The 22091-nt window shown below is 37.8% G+C and overlaps 2 protein-coding genes across 10 annotated transcripts in view; one reads left to right on the top strand and one right to left on the bottom strand.

Annotated features, from left to right (window-relative positions):
* The window catches only part of AK9 (adenylate kinase 9), a 59852-nt gene extending 52233 nt beyond the window's left edge, over positions 1 to 7619 (bottom strand). For 2 of the 7 annotated variants that reach the window (XM_088161919.1, XM_088161918.1), the window contains exons 1-5: positions 7251 to 7445; positions 6172 to 6301; positions 3674 to 3737; positions 1212 to 1264; positions 1031 to 1127 (exon numbers count right to left, since the gene is read on the bottom strand). In XM_088161919.1, coding sequence (XP_088018045.1) covers positions 1031 to 1127; positions 1212 to 1264; positions 3674 to 3737; positions 6172 to 6288 — 331 coding nt within the window. In that variant the 5' untranslated portion in view covers positions 6289 to 6301; positions 7251 to 7445. Of the gene's footprint in view, positions 1 to 1030; positions 1128 to 1211; positions 1265 to 3673; positions 3738 to 6171; positions 6302 to 7250; positions 7447 to 7568 lie in introns of those variants that run through there. The other 5 variants (XM_088161915.1, XM_088161917.1, XM_088161916.1 and 2 more) reach the window with 5 other exon arrangements.
* A 153-nt stretch (positions 7620 to 7772) lies between these two features.
* Positions 7773 to 22091, top strand: part of FIG4 (FIG4 phosphoinositide 5-phosphatase) — a 50069-nt gene continuing 35750 nt past the window's right edge. For 2 of the 3 annotated variants that reach the window (XM_088161922.1, XM_014879287.2), the window contains exons 1-4: positions 7773 to 7972; positions 17417 to 17515; positions 17724 to 17847; positions 20750 to 20906. In XM_088161922.1, coding sequence (XP_088018048.1) covers positions 7904 to 7972; positions 17417 to 17515; positions 17724 to 17847; positions 20750 to 20906 — 449 coding nt within the window. In that variant the 5' untranslated portion in view covers positions 7773 to 7903. Of the gene's footprint in view, positions 7973 to 10100; positions 10231 to 17416; positions 17516 to 17723; positions 17848 to 20749; positions 20907 to 22091 lie in introns of those variants that run through there. The other variant, XM_088161923.1, reaches the window with a different exon arrangement.

Raw genomic sequence — 22091 nt, 5'->3', positions numbered from 1 at the left:
TAAACATCTTCAGACTAACTCAAGGAGAGGAACTCCAATAACACAAAAATCTCTTCACGCCTTTACCAAAGTCCTCACATACAGATTAAGAGACTAGCGTTTCTGCTGCTACTTCTTCCAGCAGTTTTTTGTGTCCTTTTTTTTTTTTTTTTAATTTCTTCCCTATTTCTCTTTTTCATACTATTTTAAAAGTCTGGTTTCACAAGGCAAGGCTGTGTATTTTGCAAAACTGTTGAGTCTTGTACTAGAGAAGGAATAAAATCCATCGCAACTTTTGCAACTGAAAGCTTAAAAGCAGGCTACCTTTTAGAACAGTAGAAACTAACATTGGCACTACACCTGTCTCTCTCCTATAATGGAAATTTCAAATAAAAGTCAAAACAAGAAGGAGGAACATTTCCTTTTACTTCCTTTCCTCTTAGCAGTTCATTTGTTTTCTCATAGGTTCAGACACTAGCAAGACCTGCAACACTTGTCTAGCTAGCCTCAATTAACAAAATCTTTTCTCAAATAGAAGAATTACAGCCACTACCATTACTATTCTCATCCATCCTACTCTGTGTCACAAAATGCAAAGGGAATAAACAATTCTGTAAGAGAAAAAAAAAGCCATAATACCTTGCATTTTCAGTAATCTGTTTTCCTTCTTTATCATTATTTAAAATGTTTAAAATGTTTTTGTTGATGGATTTTTGTTATGTTGTTGTTATATAAGTATTGAAGAATAAAATATCTGTATTTTAAATCCTAAGATTCTTCTGAACAGATAATATTGTCAAATAAGACTCATAGCAACATTTAAAATTTTGGGAAAATTATTTTCTCAAAATCAACACAACATAGGATTGGTATGACACTTTCTGATCTCTCACATTGGTAAATTAATCCCTTAACATGCTTTCAGTTTATTGATATTCCACAACCTTAGGAGCACAACAAAAAGCTAGAATTATATTTGAGCACCAATGGATGTAAAATGGATTTAAAATTATAGGTAGCACATTCTAAGAAGTTTAGGCTATAAACATACCAAAATGAGCAACTTCTGGTGACTCAATCTTTTGCAGAATCATTTCTGTCACCACTTCCTCAGGAATACTTTCACCTTTACAAAGCAATTCTTGACACTAGGGTAAAATGCAAAACATAGTCTTTTATAGTAAGTGTAAGTTAAGAATGTTAAAAAACTTACTCGAAGATTAGACCTTTACCTTAAGTCCATATTCTGTTCCTTGTTGAATATTCATTCGAATTACTTCTGAAGCTAAGGAAGAATATCAAACATAAGAAAAATAATTAATATAAAATATTTTCTAGACAGATTTGTACATGCAGATACATATGTTAATACACATACACACACAGGAGGATGTATGTGTGCATCAAGCAGACTATTTTGAATGAACAGCCATTATATTTAGGACCATTATTATACTTTGCCCATCCAGAACCTGATGACTTATGGCAAAGTCTGAGTAGGTGTTTCACTCTACAATTTAACCCTGTATATACTACACAAAAATGCACAACAGCAGTTTTGCAGGATTATTTGAATTACTGATTGAAATTCAATCAGCATTACTGTCTTGTAATCCAGAGATGAGTATTTGAGCTCAACCACTTTTTAAAATTAAAAACCAAGACTTAGAAGAAGTGTTTAGACACACAAAAGCATCTACTTTAAGAAAAGTGACATCCATCAAATTCAAAGACTGCTCTATGTCTCTGGATAGTGACATCATAGTAGATTGAGCCTGGAAATCTTTCACACTTTGTATAAATTAAATAATCAGACATTTTACAAAAGTTTTGAAGAATTACTCTTAAGGCTACATTTATAGTACTAATAAACCAGGCCAGGGAAAGGTCTTGAAGCCATGTGACTCATGCCTATACAGCCATAATCTTTCTTCTCAAAACACAGCAGCTGTTTTCCAACTGTTCCTACTAGGAATGATGACTGTTTTACATCCTACCTTTTATACTATGGATATGTGTTTGGGAGAACAATATTTGCCATGGGACAAAATTGAGACAGGGAATGTACATTATTTGCCATGGGCCAAAACTGAGACAGGGAATGTAACAGATAATGTAACAATACAGGCAACTGAAAATCAGCAATCTGTGTGCACCCTGGCCCTGCTTTACTTGTGAGTATTGACCTATTTACTTGAAAAACTAATAGAAACCATTACATCATTAAAAATATAACAAACACCTTTCCTATTCAATAATTTTCTGTCTTGGTTTATTTTTAACCCAGCACAGGACAGATTTTGATACTCTGGAGCAAGTTCAGCAGAGGACACCAAAACCATCAGAAGAATTGAACATCTTAGGAGAGTCCAGAAGAACAGATCTTTTTCAGCCTGGAGGAAACCAGACAGCTCTTACTGCTATCTAAAACTACTCATTAGGAGGTCACAAAGAGGGACCCACAGTCACCACAGAAGTGCAGTTAGGACAGGAGGCAACAGACACGAATAGGAACATGAGAAATTCAAATGGGGCAATTAGGAAGCAATTTTTCATCAAGAAGGTTGTCAAACATTGCAAAGTGCTTTTCTGGGAGGAGGTGGATTCTCCATTCTTGGAGATATTCCAGATTCAACTGAGCAGCCCGCTCTAGCTGACCCTGCTTTGAGTGGAACGTTAGACTCAGTCATCTCTGGAGGTCCTTTCTGAACTAAATTATTTGTGTTTATCTATGCTGAATTTCTTAGTTTATTTCCTTTTTGATGTAGAAAATGAAAAAAAATTTACTAGCATAAGTAACAATAAGCATGTACACACATGTGCATTCACTAGATAAAAGAAGATTAACAGAAATATCATTAAAAACATAAGAAGCCAGTAATTCTCTGAATTAGAAATAAGGCTTAAAAATGCAGTAACTGAGATTTAGATCGGTTGCTAAGAAAAGCTTTCTGATGGCAAAGAGAGTCTTACAGAGATAGACTGCCTATAGTCTATAGACTAGAAATTGCTTAAAACAAATTTGATGAACATTTGTCAGTACTGATTTAAATACATTTAAACAGAGTGGACTGGCTTAATTATATTCCTGAAGTCTCTTCTGATTTTGGCTTGATCTATGTTTTGGACCAGGTATTAATTTTATTTCTTGTTATACAATACTATGAATAAAAAATTCTATATATGCCTAAGTCAAAAAAGCACTTTTTTAAAAGTGATTTTTACCATGTTACAATTCTAAATCTTCAAAAGAAGTAAAGTACTTCATTTGATAAATAACTCTGTTTCCTGGATTGGACACTGCACAAACAGAAAGGAAAGCCCCTCCAATTTTTTCATGGTCTGCACTGGAAAATGTCTGTACTCTTTGGAGTTGAATGAGCATGAGTTGCCCCATGTGAATGAGAAGGGTCACATGAATCCCCTTACAGGATTGGGAACAGAATTTAGATTAAAAAAACAAAAAAAACCCAGTGATTTTTCTAAGCCTTTCATTAACTAAAAAACCACAATCAGCAATTTTATTTCTGGTAAAATGGTTACTTGGTGTTTGCTGCAATCAGAAACATGCCCTTTGAATTATAGTGAAGAATGAGGGTATTCTAAACTAAAAGCTATTGTGAAGCCAAAGCAATGCTCCAAATATAGCACATGTGCTTACCTTCTATGAGCACATATATAAATAGGTGTTTACCTTCTATGAAAATGCAGTTCCATCTCTGTGCTAGTTTTCTAGCTAACGTTTTCTTTCCAGAACCCTTAAAATGAAAAATACACTTTTAAAAGAAAAACAGACAGAACAAAACCAAACATATAACACAATGAAGATAGTATTTTCACATGATAAAAACAATGAAAATCTACCAGTGGGATTTATACATTGGGCAAAACCAAAACACTCTTTTTAATATCATCCTCTACTTCATATTGCCTAGCATTGCTAATATGTGGCTGCTTGTAGCTAATTATCTCCAAAGTCATCATATTGAGTTTGTTTCTGAGTAACTGTCTAAAACACAGCTATGATTTGACCACAAATTCCTATGAGAAACTCCTTAAGACTAAAATTTATTATCTTCAGCCTCAAAGCAAATTAGGATACAAACCTACTCAACTCTTTCTGAGTAGGATACATCGGGATAATATTTTTTTACTAAAACAACAAATACGTAAAAACTGCCCTTGTTAGTTCAAGATTTGTTAGATTAGTCCAAGATTAGTTAGATTTAACCACAGATCTGGTTAGATACTGAAAAAGTCTTTATTATATCCATGAATCCAGAGGAAAACCAACATAACTGAAAGTTATGAGGCTTTCAAGAGTGATTAACTGAACAGGATTTTGCAAAACTCACCATCTTCCACCTTTAGGATTGTGCCTTTTTTTTAGAAGGGCAAATAAGATCTGTTCTTGTTTTTTTTTCCTTGATAAATAGTGTGGTAAAAAATAGCGAATTCCACAAATAAATGACATTCCCAGTTAAGAGTCAACAAACACTCCAGCCTACTCCTACCTTACATCTTACAGGTGTGATGAGAATGTATGTATTTGGCTTTGCTTTAATGGCACGATGCTTTTAATTTAAAAGGTATATCTTAAATAGGACAGACACTCTGCACATCAGTCACATATATAAAAGATATTACCATAAAAATAAACTGTTTCATTCCATGTTTTCCTAGTAAGGTCTGTACAATTTCAATCCTTTATTATACTAATGTCAAGCATCAACTGAAGGCACTGGTTGAGAATATGAGAATTTTTTTGTACTGTCTTCCAACAAACATTTTATGGTGATTTGGTCTATAAAACATAAAGTCATCTTGTGCACGGAAGGTTAGAATTTTGATGTTCATTTAAAACTAGATGGGTTAGTTCACTGTAGTTTTCTGTTGAGCTGAGTGCACTCTTACAAGTGCATATACTCATAAGGCAAACTTGTACCAAAAAAACCAAACTCCCTTCAGCAAACTGAGGCAATAATGCAAACCCACATTTGGGGAAAAAAAAGAAATCTGAAAAGTTTAGGTTTAAAAAATATCAAACTTTTCTAAGTTAAGGAGGCCACAAATTAGTTGAGAAAAAGACAGACCTTGAATTATAGTTAAAATGTAGTACAGGTCTTTTTATCAGGACACCTTGGTGGATTTTCAATGTTTCAAAATACACAGGACAGAATTTTGTCAAAGTTTTAATATTAAGATCTGTAATATCTCATTGCATGTCTGTAAGTCAGTACATTGACCTGAAGGTTCTTTTACACCAATTTATGTCTTTAATATGTCAAGTTAATTAAAAACGAAAATATTTTAATAGCATTGTTCTGGTTTTGGCTGGGGTAGAGTTAACTTTCTTCACAGTAGCTGGTGTGGGGCTGTGTTTTGGATTTGTGCTGAAAACAAGTGTTGATAATACAGAGATGTTTCTGTTACTGCTGGGCAGGGCTTACACAGAGCCAAGGCCTTTCCTACTTTCCATACTGCCACACTAGTAAGGAAAATGAGGGTGGATGGGAAGCTGGGAGGGAACACAGCTGGGACATCTGACTCTGACTGACACACAAGGCTATTCCAAAGCACGTGGTATCATGATCTGCATAGAAAACTGGGGAAGAGAAGGAAAGGGAAATACTTTTGGAGTCATAGCATTTGTCTTCCCAAGTCACCATGAAGCATGATGGAGCCCTGCTTTTCTGGGGATGGCTGAACATCTGCCTGCCCATAGGAAGTGGTGAATGAATTCCTTGTTTTGTTTCACTTGTGTGCATGGCTTTTGTCAACCCCTGCATTTTTACCCCTTTTACCCTTCTGGTTCTCTGTCCCACCCCACCAGGGTGAGTGAGCAAGAGGCTGCATGGGGTTTGCTTGCTGGCTGGGATTAAACTACCAGAAAAATAAAAACAAAAACAATCCAGTTGTCAATGTCAAAAAAGAAGAAACATTTTGAGCAACGTCTAACTTTTAAGTACAGTAATAACATTTTTAACCACGATTGATGAACACTGAAGGCAAAAATTGGTCTCATTTAATGAGACAAGAATTTTTACCATTCTCTGCAGGATTTGAAGAGTGGCCAAAGTAAAAAACTAGGTATATGACCCTTTTGGTAGTACTGGTAAACTAATGTTTTGAAAGGAAAAGTAAAATTGTTAGCAGTGTATCTGGAAAAAACCCTTCTATCAGACTTCTTACTGGCTTTCCAAAGACAATTAAGCAAGTGGGCTTGGACAACAGAAAAGATCTTTCAGCTTCATCTTCATCAAAGATGTCTGTAAAGGGCTGAGCTTGTTTTTGCTCTTGTGAATCCATGTGTTTTCTAAGGCTAGAAGGAGAAAAAGAATTTGTTATAAAATACAGTAGTTACGTGTGCGTAAAATGACCTTAAAATGGAACTGAATTACAAGGTAAATGGATTTGTAAAAAAGAAAGCATTCATAAGAAGAAAAAGTATTTAGAGAACATACACAACACACCCATCAAATGAGAGAAAACCCTCTTCTGAAAAACAAAGGACTATTGGAACAACCCCTGGTCACCAGCTGTTGATGACTTCCTCATGACTCTCATATTGCTTGTTGCTCTTTTGTAGTTGTTTTGGTGATTTTTCCTTCCTGCTCCAATTACCACATGACTGTGACTTCTCTCTGGTCCCTGAAATGAGCCATGGGCCTGCCAAGAGCTTTGGTTTTGTGCTTCAGATACCGAAGGGCCCTGTCATGGTCAATGGAACCCAGTGTCCACACAGGCAGGTACACGAATAACATTCCGTGGAATTAAATCACAGTTCATCATCTCTTCCACCATCCTCTCACAAATACCAGCTCTTCCAGGAATGCAGGCAGTAGCAAGTCCAGTGCTGCACAACAAATTAAAACCTAAACAAATTTCTAATTAAGGTAAGTTGGAGGAAAATTTGTGTGGACCTTTCAAACAAAATGGAGGCCAAAACATGGAGAGCTTACTGAAGTTTGCTTGGAAAAGGCGAAACAAAACCTCACTGTCTTTAGAGGGCCACTCCAATCTCACAGCCCCAGCAAAACCACATGCAACCATCCAACCCAGCACAGCCCCACACACCTCCCAGTCAGTTTTTAGTTAAATTAAAAACTTCAACTAAAAAAAATCTACTTCAGGATAAGAATCTGAAAAAGTTTGTTTTGAAACATCAAACCCAAATGTTCAGGCACTCTTGCCTTAAACATCTTAAAATCAAAAAAGAAAAAAGCCACTACATGCGAACCAACTCCCCACTGCCCCCACAGAAAACTCACCGGCTGAGCTTTACCTGTAGTTCCCAGCAGTCTCGCTCCTTCTCAAACCTTCACAAGGGTCTATTTCCTAATAGACAAAAAACACCAGAACCAAAGCAAAGAATTAAACTAGGGGCACACGCCCACCTCTACACACACCCAGAATGATGTCCCGGTGGGAGCCCTGTCGTGCGCGCCCCCGCAGCCGCCACCGCCCTGCGCGCCTCCGCTGCCCGGGCAACGGACGCGCCGCGCCCCTGCCCTTGGCTCCGCCCCCTGAGGGTGGGCCAGCCCACACAGCGGCGTGGGCGGGGCTTCGGAGCTGTTCCTGGTGCTGACCGTGCTCACCCCGCGGGGAGCGGTTCCCGGCGGGATCGGCGGGAGCAGCGGGTGCGGATGCGGTGGCGCTGCCGCCGCCTCGCCCGTCCCGGTGCCTCGCCGCTGCCGCCGCCGCTCCCGAGCCGCCGTTGCCGGGAGGCCGCGCGTGACGCGACTCCGCGACGCAGGCGCGCTCTCGCGGTCCCCCGTGGGCGCGCCTGCGCGTTGCCGCGGCGGCACTTCCGGGTTCCCTCGGTGCCGGCGGTGATTCCCCGCTCAGCCCCGGCGCGTTCCCCCCCGGCTCCGGCTGCTCCTAGGGTGTTCCCGGGCAGCCCCCGCCGCGCCTCGGGGTTGCCATGCCGGTGGTGGCCGCCGCTCCCCTGATCAGCTCCGTGCAGAAGCTGGTGCTGTACGAGACCAGGGCTGTAAGTAGCGTCTCCCCCGCTGCCGCCGCCACAGGTCCCGGGGCTGCGGCCGCCCCACAGCCCAGGGGGATGTCCCGGCCCCCCAGGCGTGTTAGCTCGGCTCTGCCCGGAGCTGCTGCCTCGGCAGGGTTTCAGCTTGTCAAAAACTACGGCTTACTTTTCTTTTCGTGTGTTGAGATCTGATTCTTTTTTTATCATTCAAAACATCCCAAGAACTGAGAAAAAGAAGGTTTTAAAGTTCTTATTTTCGTTTTGTGTCTGCCTCTGCAAACTTAAGCGAGGGAATGGTCTCTGGCAGGCAGGTCAGCGCAGGGCCCTGCTTGTTCTGTCTTGTGGCTGCTGTCACGCAGCCAGGAGAGCAGTGCACGCCCTGCCAGGGGGAGTTAAAACTGGGTAGCTGAAGGTGTCCCCAGTTAATATTTGGACTAAGAATGGCTGAAGTGGTTACCACCTGCACCGACCCGTTTTCTGTTTATGACATACTTAAGTCCTCCTTGTCTGAATGACAGGTGAAACAGCCTCCAAAGTTTCAGTCTGACCTCTGGAAGTAAGCTCTTGAAGATTTTCAGCATTCCTTACACCCTGTTGCAGAAACTGTAGGCATGTGTTATTCACAGTACTTTTTTGTCATGGGCAAAGCGGATTGGAAGCTGGAGTGGTAATTGCTGCTTTGGCCGTGTGATGAGCACAGTGTGAGTCAGAGCCAATTCTTGGTGTAAATACCACTGTGTTTACCATTCCTTAGCTCCCAATCAAATTTCTTTGTGTTTCATAGTATGTTGGTTTTCTTCACTTGAGGTAGTTTTGGATAGGGTTAGGTACCATGGCTTTAAATGTAGCGGTTAGGTCTAGTTTCAGCTTCAGATGCTACCTGTACTGATAACAAGAGAGATCATTTATACGCTGAAGCCCCTTGGAAACGTCCCAAAATGTCACAGATGCAAGAATGATCTCAGTATAAATAGGAATCTGACTTCTAGCTTTGCTCCTGTCAGAAGTAGATTTGTGCTCTTGTGATAATTCCCCACTGAACAGCGTATGAAACTGAGAAGGATCAAAGCATGCAGAGATATTGGTACAAGTACATTTAAAAAATTAAGATTACACTCCAGAAAGTCTTCCCTGAGGGTTACTTTTTTACCTATGCCTAAATGAATTTTGAAGGCTACCTTATTTATTTTTCTCATTGTTGCTGGTTAAGGCTATTTTTTGTTCTATTTTCAGCTAAATTATTGTTATACATAAGTGGGGCACCAGGCAAATGTGATTTGTGAATCAGGTCCTGTAGTACTCAGTTTAGTTGTTCTTGGCTCCCAACTCATGCTACATCTCAGCTGAGATTTGGCTTCTTGTGGCTGGCATGTGTGGATACCTGGCCTGCTTCTCTCTGAGCTGTGAGGCACAGTTGCTGAGAGACAACGTGCTGTGTGCAGGGCAAATATTGTACTTTGGAGTTCTGTCAGCAATCTGCCATTCTCTGAGCCTCTCCAGCTGATCCTGTTATTTCACTGTTATTATAACCACAGTCTTTTACATCTGGCCAGTGGTAGCTGGCAGTATCTGCCTGAATGGATGGATTTGTCCATGCTATGCTTTGTTCAAAATTCAGTGAGGGGCAGATCCAGCAGTCCTGATCACTCCAGGAGGCAAGATGATTTTCATCAGCTGTTAAGGGCAATGATTTGTGGATGAGCATGTGCTGTTTGAAATGTCTCAGCTGAGTAAGAGCATCTCAAAGGTGTTACTTCTTGTGAGTGATGAAAATGGAATTTTTTCCTTGAGTAAGGTTTTGTTCTTAATTTTAAAAAGTGCAAATTGAAGCACTTTGTGGTTTGACATTCAAATTCTAGTAATTTTTTCAAAAGAAAAAATTCAGTAGGAATCATTTTGGTATGATTGTTTGAAAATATTTGCTGCACTTAATAAATGTATAGACTAAAGGATGTTAGGAATGACTTCTGGACAACACCAAGTCGAGCCTCCTGCTCAAAGCAGCTTCGAGCATATTGCTCAGGATTGTGTGCAGCTGAGTTTTGAATACCTTCAAATATATAAATTTTACAACCTCTGCAGACCACTTGAAAGAGTTTGTCTCTCTTACCTACACTTTCCTGTTTCATGGTTGTAGACAGCAGCAAGATGCTACCAAAGCTTTCTGAAGGCTGAACAAACCTAAACCCAGTTCTTTCAACCTCTCCCAGTGCATCATGTGCTCTGTCCTGTGATCATCTGGAGAGCTGTCTGCTGGAATCACTCTGGTATATCAATGTCTATCTTCTACTGGGGAGCCCAAAACTGGATTTCTGGTTTGATCAGTCACTGTTACAGCTCATTCAGTGTCATGTTGTGCTGCTGACAAACTTCTTTCCCCCAAGGTATCCCATGCCATCTCCTTTGCATAAGATCTCACAATCATGCAGTTGCCAGCTGTGAGTCACTGGGACAGCATAAGCATCATTGAAAAATAAAAATCAGCAGCTTTCTTCTTTTTCAGGTTGCTCTTCTGATTTCTCTAATGCCTAATTTTCTAGACTTGCTAGATCTAGCACGTGGGATTTGGAGTTATGTTGGATACAGACTAGTATGAGACTGTATCCTAAGATTTCTGGTGCAAAGAACAAATTATTTAAGTTGTCAGCAGTGGGAGAAACAGTGAAGTGGTCATACAGCTTATTCCTGTAAAATCCCTCTGTTCAAGCAGGAAGAGATGAAAGGGATGAGGAAGTGGAAAAGTGGAAATTGTTTTCAGAGGGTTTCTTTTTAGAAGCTGCTTGGGTTTCTTTTTAGATAAAAATACCACAGTATTGTTGAAGTCAAAAAGGATAGGCTCTGGTAGTGTTATTGGACTCTAATGAGAGACTGTAAGAGGTGAGGAGAACTGAATTCATGGTGTCAGTTGAATTTACAGAGAGCCAAATTCTATATTTTCTGTTAATGTTTATATTTAGGATAGTTGCTGGAACCTACCTTTTCAACTGATGCTTTGGGTCAATAAATGCCATGGAGATGTTAACTGTGTCTTCTGATTGTTCTAGGAAGTTGAAAGCTTGTTTAGAAGTAGGCAGAAAGATGAACTGAAGGTTTTATTCAGATCGATGCCAATTATCTTTCCTTTTATGCATGTATTGATCACTGAAATGCACACCAGAGGGCACTAAAGATATTTGAGCACTATGACTAATAAAAGACAAAAGATATTTTGCTCTCTTCTTCAGGAGGAGATGGAACTTTTGTGTTTCCCCCAGATGAAGCCCACCTGAAAACTGTAGGTTAATTCAGTGGAAATTATCATTCCCCTGAGGCAATGTGACATTGAACAAGACAATTTGTATTGTTGCTATAAAGTCATATAATTTGCCTATCTTTCAGTATATTATAAGGCTTAATTAATAGTATTTTATTCTAATCAGGTTCTTTTACAGTCTCCATCTCCACAGTATCCAAATGACTTGCACAAGCTTATTAAGTAATGTGACTGGCATAATTACCTGCAGATATTTGTGCTCTTTATTCACCAGAGGAAACTATGGGCATTTGTTTTATATTAAGTGTAGTTTATTCTAATAATAACAGTGTAAAGATTTTTATATTAAAAACTCCAGAGGTTGCATATTTTATGTTGAAGTTAATCGGTGGTCAATTTGGAGAGATGTCAATATAGAATATGATTTCACAGTAAAAGCTATAGAATTTTTACTGACTTAGGAAGTGCACTGATTTATATAGATGGGTATCTGACACATTTTAAAAATGTTGAAAGTAGTGAACAGCCTACTGGGCAACCATTAGCTCTCAAATTTACTTTGAGCGTGAATGTACTGCACGAGGGATGAATAGGAAGCAAGTAACAATAATAAGGTTATAAAAAAAGAGATCAATCAATGTTCAGGTAAAAATAAAATTAAGTATACTAAACAGTGAAATGACTGAATATTTTCAAGTCGCTCAAGTCGAGGGTGGTGCTGTGACTGGAACATGACAAATGGAATATTTAATCCATTCTGAAGTCCTGCATATAGGAAAGTAATTGCAAATTCAGGCACACGACATAAAACACAGTCTAGGATTAAAAACATGCTGTCAGATTTACCTGGTTGTATTACACATTTTAATCTAAAAATTATATTATGTATTAGATTATATAGATTAGATTATATAGATATATCATATGTATTAGATATATATTTGATTAGATTATGTATTTAAATCAAATCCTCTATTGAGATGCAGTGCCACAAAGAAAATCTCTGGCTTTATTATGGAAGGAAGAAACTTAGTAGAGAAATTCGTACATAAATTAGTGTGGAGTGAATGAGGAATCATCTGATAGTAATGATTTTTTTCAAGTAATGTTTTAAGGACTGGTGTACTTAAGCATTTTCATTAATGTTATTAGGTCAAAACGTGGACAAGCTCTGATTAGTCTTTTAAGGTATTGTAAATAATGAGGATAATCAAAGCGCAATAAAGCAAGAAATGGTGATGATCCTCAGAAGTAGATAAAATAAATCATTTGAAGTATAATGGTCTACTATAAAAGTTCATGCATCTTATAATAGATTACACAGCAATGCAAGTTTACAGAGAGTTTATCAGTTCAGGAGCAGCAGAGGAGAAGGAGGAGGATCTGGGTGTTTTATCTGAAGGAGTGAGAGGGTTGAGCTGCTGATAAATTACAGCTCTGAAAAAGAGGTGAGTTATTTGTGGTATGGTCATTAATGAAGAATACTAATGTATCTCTAGAATAAAACTTTTTATAGTATATTGTGTAGATTTACAGTCCATATTCATCAAAGAAACAAGAATACAACCAGGAATAGATCCATTGAAGGTCCAGTGAGGTAACATATATGGTAGCAATATCTTGGGAGGAGCAGAGGAACAGCAGGACTTCTTTGGTCTATTGAAGTGAGTGCTGAAAAGGCATCCAGTTACTTATTTTTCTGAAGCATTCCAGTAGAATAGATGCTAAAGAGCATCTAAAGAAAAATGCATAGATAGATAATTAATAGATTAGGCTAAGAATTAGAAGGGAGAATCTAGAGGAATCCTTCAATGGATTAGCAAGAGAAAAGTCTTTTTTGGGACCAAAAAAGCTTTGATTGCCTTAGGACAAAAGGGATTCACTGAATTCTGTGGCTTGTAGGATACAAAAGGGGTACCCATTCCTACATGCCCAGGGAGCAGTGCTTGGCAGCATATGCTCTTAAAATTTCTCATGTTGAAGGAGCTTCTTTTGAAGAGTTTCAACAGATGATGGCAAGCAGACAGCTTTCCTTTTCCAGGTACCTCTCTTTGCACCTTATCATGTCTTCCTTTCTTCATGTCATTCTGCCATTTTCTATGAGAGGTGAAAGACACTTCAGAATTATTCTAGGTCCTGTAGAGAGAAGGAGCAGAGTGGAATTTTTGCCCTGAGGTGTAATTATACTATGATTCTATTTTAATTGTCAGTAAATTACATACATTCTTCCCAGGTCAAGTCTGTTTTGCCTGTCATGGTCAGTGTTAGGCAGTCTTTCTGTCCTGACTCATCACCTTTTCCGTCTTATTTTCTGTGCCTGTCCTGTTGAGAAGGGGGAGTGAGAGAGCAGCTGGGTAGGGGTCAGGCAGATGGCCATGGTGAACCCACTTCTTCTGGGCTTTGTGTTTTTAGACACATCCATGGTCTCGACATGTATCTTTTGCAAGCTTTTTGTCTAAGATCAAAAGTGTTTTCTTAATGCTATTTGCAGATTTTAAAATTGGCTGTATTAGTGCACTGCCTATATTTCAACTTGTATTTTTGTGCTTTTTTTCCTGCTGATTAAGCTGTTTGTAGCTTTTTAACTGAAGATTGAAAAAGTTTTTTGCTGTGCTAGCATTCCTTAGTCATAATTAGTCTATACAAAGAAGCAAATCATAGTTATAGACTCAGAGTTCTGAGAAGCAATCTTAAAGAAAAAAAAGGGAAAAAAAGAAGTGAGCAGAATGTTTGATTTCAGAACTACTATCCTGCCATTAAAAAACTACAAATCACAGTAAGAAGTCTTTTTATTTTGTTTAGACTCCTTTTAGAAGAAGCTGTTTTGTTTGCTTTGGCTGAATCAAAAGCTTGATAAAAGATGGTGTAAAGCCTTTCAATTAGATTGCTTTGGTTAAAACTCAGTCCCAGGTGGAAATGACTAATGACTGTTCCTATCTTGTGGTTGCTTAGTGATAATTGTGCAATAAATTAAGCTTCAGTCCAACTCTTGTAGCTGCCTGGTGTGTTGCCATGGTTGGTAAAATGTGCATGTTAACAAATTTCAGCAAAGGCCAGGGGGAGAGTAATCCTGGAAGCAACCCATACCTGTGTCACCTCAGGTATGGTTGGAGGGCTCCGGCCAGAGCAGGGGGAGGGAGCCAGCAGATTCCCTAGAGTACTGTTCTCTGGAAAAAGTACTTTGTTGGTCAAGGTTGCCTGTTTATCTAAATGCCTTGGATGTGCTGTGGAGTGGAACTGTTTGAGACACTTGGGAAATGCTTCAAATTACTCAGTTCAACTTAGTAATAAACAGAATGAAGTAATAAGGATAAATACTTCCAGAAAGGTTTCCATAGCTTTTTCTCTTATTTTTCCTTACTATAACAACTTCTGTTAATCAAAAGGGTTGTAAACACTACAGCACATTTTAGCTTTAATGAATTTTACAATTATATTACAACCATAGAAATTTTTTTGCTGCTACATGCTCAATGGTATGTTAATTTTATATTTTTCTTCATAATTTCTAGTATTCGTGTGATGGGAAATATAATTGCAGCACATGTCAGTGATACAGTTTTATTTGTGCTCTGTGTCATCCAGTAAGACAGACTTATTTATTCATTAGGTGCATAAATTAGGTAGCAGAAACAGCTAATGCTGAAGTGTCTTTTTTGTGTATTTTTTTTCATCATTAATTTTCATACAATCTTCGTTTTTCTTTCATATCTTGAAGGTTGAATGTGGGTGGGCATATCACTGTTTTTCAAGTAATTCTGACGTTGTTAGCCAGTCCTGAAAGCTTCCCAAGTGGAGGTCTATTTCAGGTTCCTAGTTTTGAACACTAACCCAGATTCAAAAGTTTTTGCAAATGTTCCCTTTACTGCTTCCACAAGAATATCCTCTAATATGCAGTGGGTAAAATGCCCATTTGCTAAATAGAGATTTCTCATTGTCTGCCTTACTTTCAATCCATTGATGCTCAGGTTTGATGCTGCTCTCAACTGATCTTCCTTAATCCATTACACAGTCTGGCTTTCCAGCTTAAACCCTGTAAATTGGTCTTTAAATTACTTCAGAGAGCCTGTTAAGTATCATTCATTATGATGGTTGCTTCCTTGGTCTGCAGGTACAATTACTCCTCATCTAATCTTACTCTGCTGCTGTTCTAAGCAGCACCTAATGCTGGCCCTGTAGCTGTGCACAGCCCTCTATTGCAGCTGCCAAGGTGATGTGAGTGATGCATTCCTCATATTACTTCTTTATGTTTTGTGGGTTAATTAAAATGGAAATGGAGAAGTATGAAGCTGAACTTCCTTAAGTAATAGCATTTGCAACTCTATCCACCTGTCTCTCTCTCTCTCCCCCTGCCATGTGTTATGTGTAAAACAATTTTAAATTGTACTCTATGGTCCAAACTGCCATTAGGACAAGCATCTTAGAGCTGTGCTCTTCTGTTTTTATTCAGCATTATTTGTTGGTAACCATTGGTGTCACTTTGGGAAGAAATTGCACTCATTTAGTGAGCTGGATGTAGTGGGACATCACTGAGCTGCACTGCATATTATGGAATACTTAAAATGATTTACTTTTAATTAACTAACAGTTTTCTACTTATATAACTTATCATCTGAGTATTACAAATGAATATATTTCCCTCTGCCCATTCAACTTTGCTGCCTAAGAAAAAGATGGCATTATGACATGGCCAAAGCAAGTGTCTGTCTTGATGGTTTGGTGTCTCTTGCTGATGATGGGTGATACCAGCAGAAGAGCTGTACCATTTGGTGCCGTTCATTGTCCTTACGATTTCCCTCCTGGGAAGCAAGAGGTTGGTACTAAGGGATCCCCTGCAGAGCCTGCTCTGAGGAGGCCAGACTGGGAAGTCTGGGCTGTGCACTGCAGCACATCACTGCTGACAAAACCCCTGTAGGAAAGGAAATGCTTTCCTGTGCCAAAGTGCTGCCTCAGAGGCTTCAGTGAAGGAGTGTTGTGATGGCATATGAATTTGAAGGGCCTGCTTACTGTCATTTGGAAATAAACAGCAAAACTTACCACTCAGCACAGTAATGTCAGTGTAGGAGGTGGAGCCAGAAGTTGGTGGTGTTTCCTTTTATGGCTTTTAAAGTTAAGTATTTTATTTTCTTATTTAGAACTTACTGAATATCTATGTGAATCTTTGTGAATTCAAAGAACCTGAAGTGGGCTTTAAGTTCTCCTTTCACCTTAAGTATTTTGAGAGTAAAGATGTTTCTTAGCATCTAATTGGTATAAATTATGAAATTGTGAGGTTTGTATGAATATGATTATTGATTTCCTTTCCCACATCCTAAATCCATGTGACTCTTGGAGTTAAGAGCTGATGCATAGATCCACATGAATTTGCCATGCTTTCCTACTAGGCTGAGCATTATTGATGAGTTCCACCTTGCTGTGCTAGCACTACACTGATTAAATGAATTAGAAAAAATGAGAGCTACTTTTAGAAAGTCAGTCCTGCAACCGGTGCTTACTGTTAATTCCTCTAAATGTAGTAATTAATTTATAGTTTGATTTACATGAAACATGGACATACTGTATGTTTATCTGTGGTCATTCTTTATTTTAAATGTGAAATAAAGCTAATGGTTTTTTAAACTGTCATATTGCTAACCAGAAAATTTTAGGTTTTTGGAAGAACATTGTTGAGAAGACTGTCATAGCAAGCATGAATAAAAATAGAAGAAAACTTGCAGTGGTGAGGTACTTACAATTTTGTAGTGTTTAGTATGGATCAGGAAAAGAAATAGCAAAGGAGTACAATATAGCAACAGTTTTAGATCATGAAAAGTTAAAAACTCATATATAAGCTTCTGCTAAATTTTACAAAGCAAGTGAAGAGACAGTAATGGCTGAGGCAATGTGTGGTTGGACAGTACCTGGTGTAAGTTACAGTTTATCTTCTCTGAACAGGTTTAAACCTTTGATTTTAATTTTTTTGAAAGAGGTCTTTTAAGTTGTAGAGGTTGATTATATACAAATATACCTACCTAAGATACTGCTAGGTATATTTTTATCCAGTTTATTAACAGTCCGTATGGAATATTGCATATTTGATGTTAGTAGGAATTGATCTAGTCTAGACAATATGTAAAGGGCATTGCTGATGTCTTACATTACATTGGGTCTTTGTTGCTTTATCTTATCATATTCTGACTTGTTTTATTGGTTTTCTGTAGCGGTATTTTCTAGTTGGAAGTAATCCTGCAGAAACCAAATACCGTGTTTTGAAGATAGATCGCACTGAACCAAAGGATTTGGTTATAATTGATGATAAGGTAAGTGCCTCTGTGTTTAGTTGCTGGGCTTTTTTCCCAATTGTTTCAAATAATACTGGTTACTTGTTGGTAGCACTGAAATGAGAAACAAGGAGCAGGCCTTTCGTTTATTGTATATTTCACAGATTAAGCAAATTCTGCTATTCTTTTGACATGAAATAACATTTGACTACCAAAGCAGTAACTTCTGTGACTTTTTATTTTAAAGCATGTTTATACACAACAAGAGGTGAGGGAACTTCTCGGTCGTTTAGACCTGGGAAACAGAACAAAGATGGGGCAGAAGGGCTCTTCTGGGTTATCTCGAGCTGTCTCTGCTTTTGGTATAGTAGGTAAGTGCTTTGATTGAGTTTATAAAATCTTTTGTTTTCCTAGGAGGTGAGGCTTATTGTGTCATGCTGTATATTTTTCTGTCCCCCCTGATTTTATTTATTTATAAAACTAAAGAGGATTTAGAAATTTGTCATGCTCAAAGATAAGTAAGTTCTTGTGTATTTTTTGAAAACAAGTGGTCAGTACAGGGGTGAAAGTTGTGCTGTAAACAGTCTTTTCTTTGTCACTAGGAAATTGCCAAACTCTAGAAACTTAGTTGAAGGTATTACCAAACTCAGGTGATCTTAGAATAAAAATCATTTGGAACCTGGCTCCTGAATTCCAGAGCTCATAGAATGCTTTTTAAAAAGAAAATGAAAGTCAACATTCTTTATTAGGCTATATTTCTGTATCACACACTATTCAGAAAGGTGACTTTTCTGTTTGGTTAACTTCTTGCAGTGACATATTTAAAGACTTCTTTTTCATATTAGAACAAGTATAACTGACTAGTATGTCAGCTGAATTTTAAAATGCTGCTCAGCTGTCCTCAAGCATTGCTTCAAGGATTTAATAGCTTCTAATTTCATCTGAAAGTCACTACTTTCCTGCCTATTGTCTGATAACTGAGGTCAGTATATTGATGGCTGGTGTCTCTAAAGTAAATGTTAATGTGTGCTGTGACAGCTTTCAAGAATATTTTGTGGTTTATTAGAGTCAATATACACCTGGACATTTAAAGCCAAAGCTGCAGAGAAAGTGGAGGATGCCATTTAAAGGATGCTCCTGAATTTTGCATAACAATCAAAACATAATAAAATTCTATTCTAATCCAAAGCGGCAAATTAAGGAGACTTTCTTCTTAATTCTTTTTGCCTGTGAAGCATTTTGGAACTTATCAATGTATCCAGCTTTTCAGAAATTCCTCAGATGGTATTTATGTTTCTTACTGATTTAAGAGTATTCATGACATGGGTAAACCTAAAGGCACTTCTAACAGCCTTGCAGTATTGGAGTTTTTTTTGCACAAGCCATCAGTGCTCACTGTCTAAATATGTGATAAGTATTTGGTTGGAAAGTGATTGCAATCAGTTAAAATCTTGCATCCCAATTGTATGACTGTTTATATACACTGTTCATAACAGGAGAGTTTCTATTCTTTATTGCGTGTATTTCTAGATGACTCTTTAGAAGTAACAGACTCTGTATCAGATTACATACTTCCAAATTACATGAGTCAGACTATATCCGTATAAACATGTAATTTGAGGAATGCAACTGGTTGTTTATTTCTGCATCCTGGCTCAGGTCAGAAGAACAGGGCTATATTTTCTAAAATTGTAAAGAACAGCTTTGTTCTATCCTCTAGTTATTTCATTATCCAGATGCAGCACATTCAGTGTGCTCAGAATGGAGGTGCTAATAGGCTGAGTTGTGGTTTATTGTGTAGTGTTTAAAGTAGAAATTGCTCTTAATGGGAAGGAGCTAGGCCAAGGAGAAAGGCTCAGTTCCTTATCAGACTTTGAATTTCACCAAACATTATACCAAAGGACAGAGGCTGTTCACATAAGTGATTTTAGTACCTGGAGGATACAGGAAGAACTGTGACTACTATTTAATAGCTCAAATTCAATAGACTACTTCAAATGGAAGGTTTGTTTCTTGTTGTCAGCAGGGCCTCCTGTCTTTGTGCAGGTGAGAGCATTTTTCCAAGGGGGGCTAATAAGGTGGAAGAAAAGATTGCAGTTTATTCGATCACGTTGCAGCCTCCAGCAGTGACAGGGAGGAAAATGTGTGCTCTCCTCATCCTTCTTTACTTTGTAATGCAAAGCTAAAAGAACTGAGTATAAATGCAAGTAAAACTATAAATTGTGAGGGTGCATTTGTATCATGTCCTCATCATCATTATCATCACCTCCATCTCCAAATTAATTTATTTGTTGATAGTGCAATGGTGAGTGAGTTTCTAGCTCTCAGCAACCTATCAGAGCAGTTGCCTCCAACAGCTAATTAATGTAACTTATTAAAGCATATTACTGCTGTACTATACTGTATTAGTAACACTTTTTGACTTCAGGTGTAGTTATGTATTTCTATTTTTCATTTGAATTTCTACATTTGTGTTGTATTTAAAGGTTTGTTACACTTTTCCCTAATCATATATGATAGAGGTATCCAAAGAAGGCATTCCATGAAGAAGCATGGCTATGCTCTGCAGGGAATGAGGGTGGAGGCTGCAGAAGCCATCTTTTTATAGGCAATAAAAACAGACACTGCCTGTTCTACCTTCTTACCCTTTTGCATTTCAGCACGGTCAAGTGTTGATATCTGAGAGAGGAAACAGGAAAAAAAGCAGAAACCCTGATAGTCTGAATGGCTGATTTGGGGGAGATACTGCTCTAGTCAAGGAATTCAGTTCCCTGCTGTTAAGGAGAGAGGGTGCAAAGGTGTCATTTTACCCAGAACTCCTTTTGCTGTTCTGTGCCTTCTCCAGCAGAGAATACATGAACCTGAAAAGAAAATTGAAGTCTGGGAATCTTCCTTACCCTGGAAAATTAACCTTTTGGTATCTGAAGTAAATAGAGTATGCCTCACTCTGAACAATCAGAGTCCTATCAAAAGCAAGCACAAGTATGTTAAGTAGACAGAAACGTAGTCCAAATTTTCAATGTCCTAACTGCTACCTAGTATTAAAAGTACCCACAGTGGGAGGAGAAATAAGTAAAAACTATATATTTCATTGATTAATGAGAGTGAATTTTAAGACTCTGTGTATATGTGTGTGTGTATATATATGTATATGACATTAAGAACAAATAATTATTTGATATCTTGAGGGAATTCTGATACTGTTTTGCTAAATATGTTTTATCAAATAAACACAAACGTGCAACTGAAAGCATTGTAATGCTGTTTTAACAGGTTTTGTCAGATTTTTAGAAGGCTACTACATTGTTTTAATAACAAAAAGAAGAAAAATGGCAGATATTGGAGGTCATGCCGTATATAAAATAGAAGATACAAATATGATCTACATTCCAAATGATTCTGTAAGAGTCAGTCATCCTGATGAGGCCAGGTAAATAACGCTGGTAATCATTGTGTACTTTTTGAATATTTTCTAAACAATGTTGAACTGCAACTGGAAACTTCTGTCATGGGTTTTTTGTATTAGTAGGTCATTCAAGCCATTTTATTTTGTTGGATGGAAAATAGGCTACAAATTCTGTCACCTCTAACCTGAAGAGTAAATACAACTGTCATAGTCTACGAAAGTTTATTGTCCACATCTCCATGTCACAGCTATGTTTAGCAAATTTGCACCAAGAAGTGTCAAATATAAGCGTTGTTCCTGCAAGGGCAAAATAATGCTAATATTGTACCATTTGGAGCACTGTTCTTTATTTAGTAGCTCTTGCAGGATGTTGATCTCACCTGAAGAGATCTTTTGTACCCTTCAAAAAGTGCTGAATAGATTTTTAAATGATTCTGTGATGTTAGAATCTTGCGAATGTTGCAGTTGTAAAGGATGGTGAAAAGATTCACAGGTAAGTTTAACTGCTTCTTTCTTTTCAGGGACTTTTTTATGAAGAGAGAAATTTGAGCCTTTATGTTTTTATCAGGGTAGGGTAACTTTGTTTCTATGAAATAGCAAGCAACTGGTTTTAATAAACTGCTTTCAGTCTGTATTAAGTGTGAATAGTCAGAAAGTGATGGTTTATGATAAATTAATGTCAGGTAATGAACCAAGCCAGTAGTAAATACTGAAAAAGCTTCCTCTTTAAGCTGGGATTGATCACAGACCTCAGTCTCTCCTCTTAGTGTGCAGCAGACCATGTTATCTAACCTACATATTTATGGTGTCAGCCGTTTTATTATTCATAGACAATGCAATGATTTCTCCTGGGAATTTGCGAGGCTATGACAGATTTTACTAGATATTTCTTTTCTTGTTCATTCATTTGAGAGTAATTGAAAAATTTTATTTCTTTTTTAGTATTTTTGAGAGTTTTCTTGTTTAAGTCCTGAAAAATTTGATGTGCATAAGTGGATAATAGAACCGCAACTTTACTATTGCCTAAAGAAACAGAGTATGTATATGAGTGGGCATTAGTTCTTTTTTTTTTTTTAAAAAGGGTATTTGATTTATTTAATCCATATGCTGACATTCTAGTGTAATTACCTGTCATAACACTTGCAGTAAGATAGGAAGGGAACATAGAGCAAGAATTTATGTGTAGTTTCTTTTCTGTGATCTTCTGTA

This window comes from Sturnus vulgaris, chromosome 3, assembly GCF_052056855.1.
Source record: "Sturnus vulgaris isolate bStuVul1 chromosome 3, bStuVul1.hap1, whole genome shotgun sequence".
In the NCBI taxonomy this organism is placed as follows: Eukaryota; Metazoa; Chordata; class Aves; order Passeriformes; family Sturnidae; genus Sturnus; species Sturnus vulgaris.
Note: the sequence above shows the minus strand (reverse complement) of the source record. Positions and strands in the feature narration are given on the sequence as shown.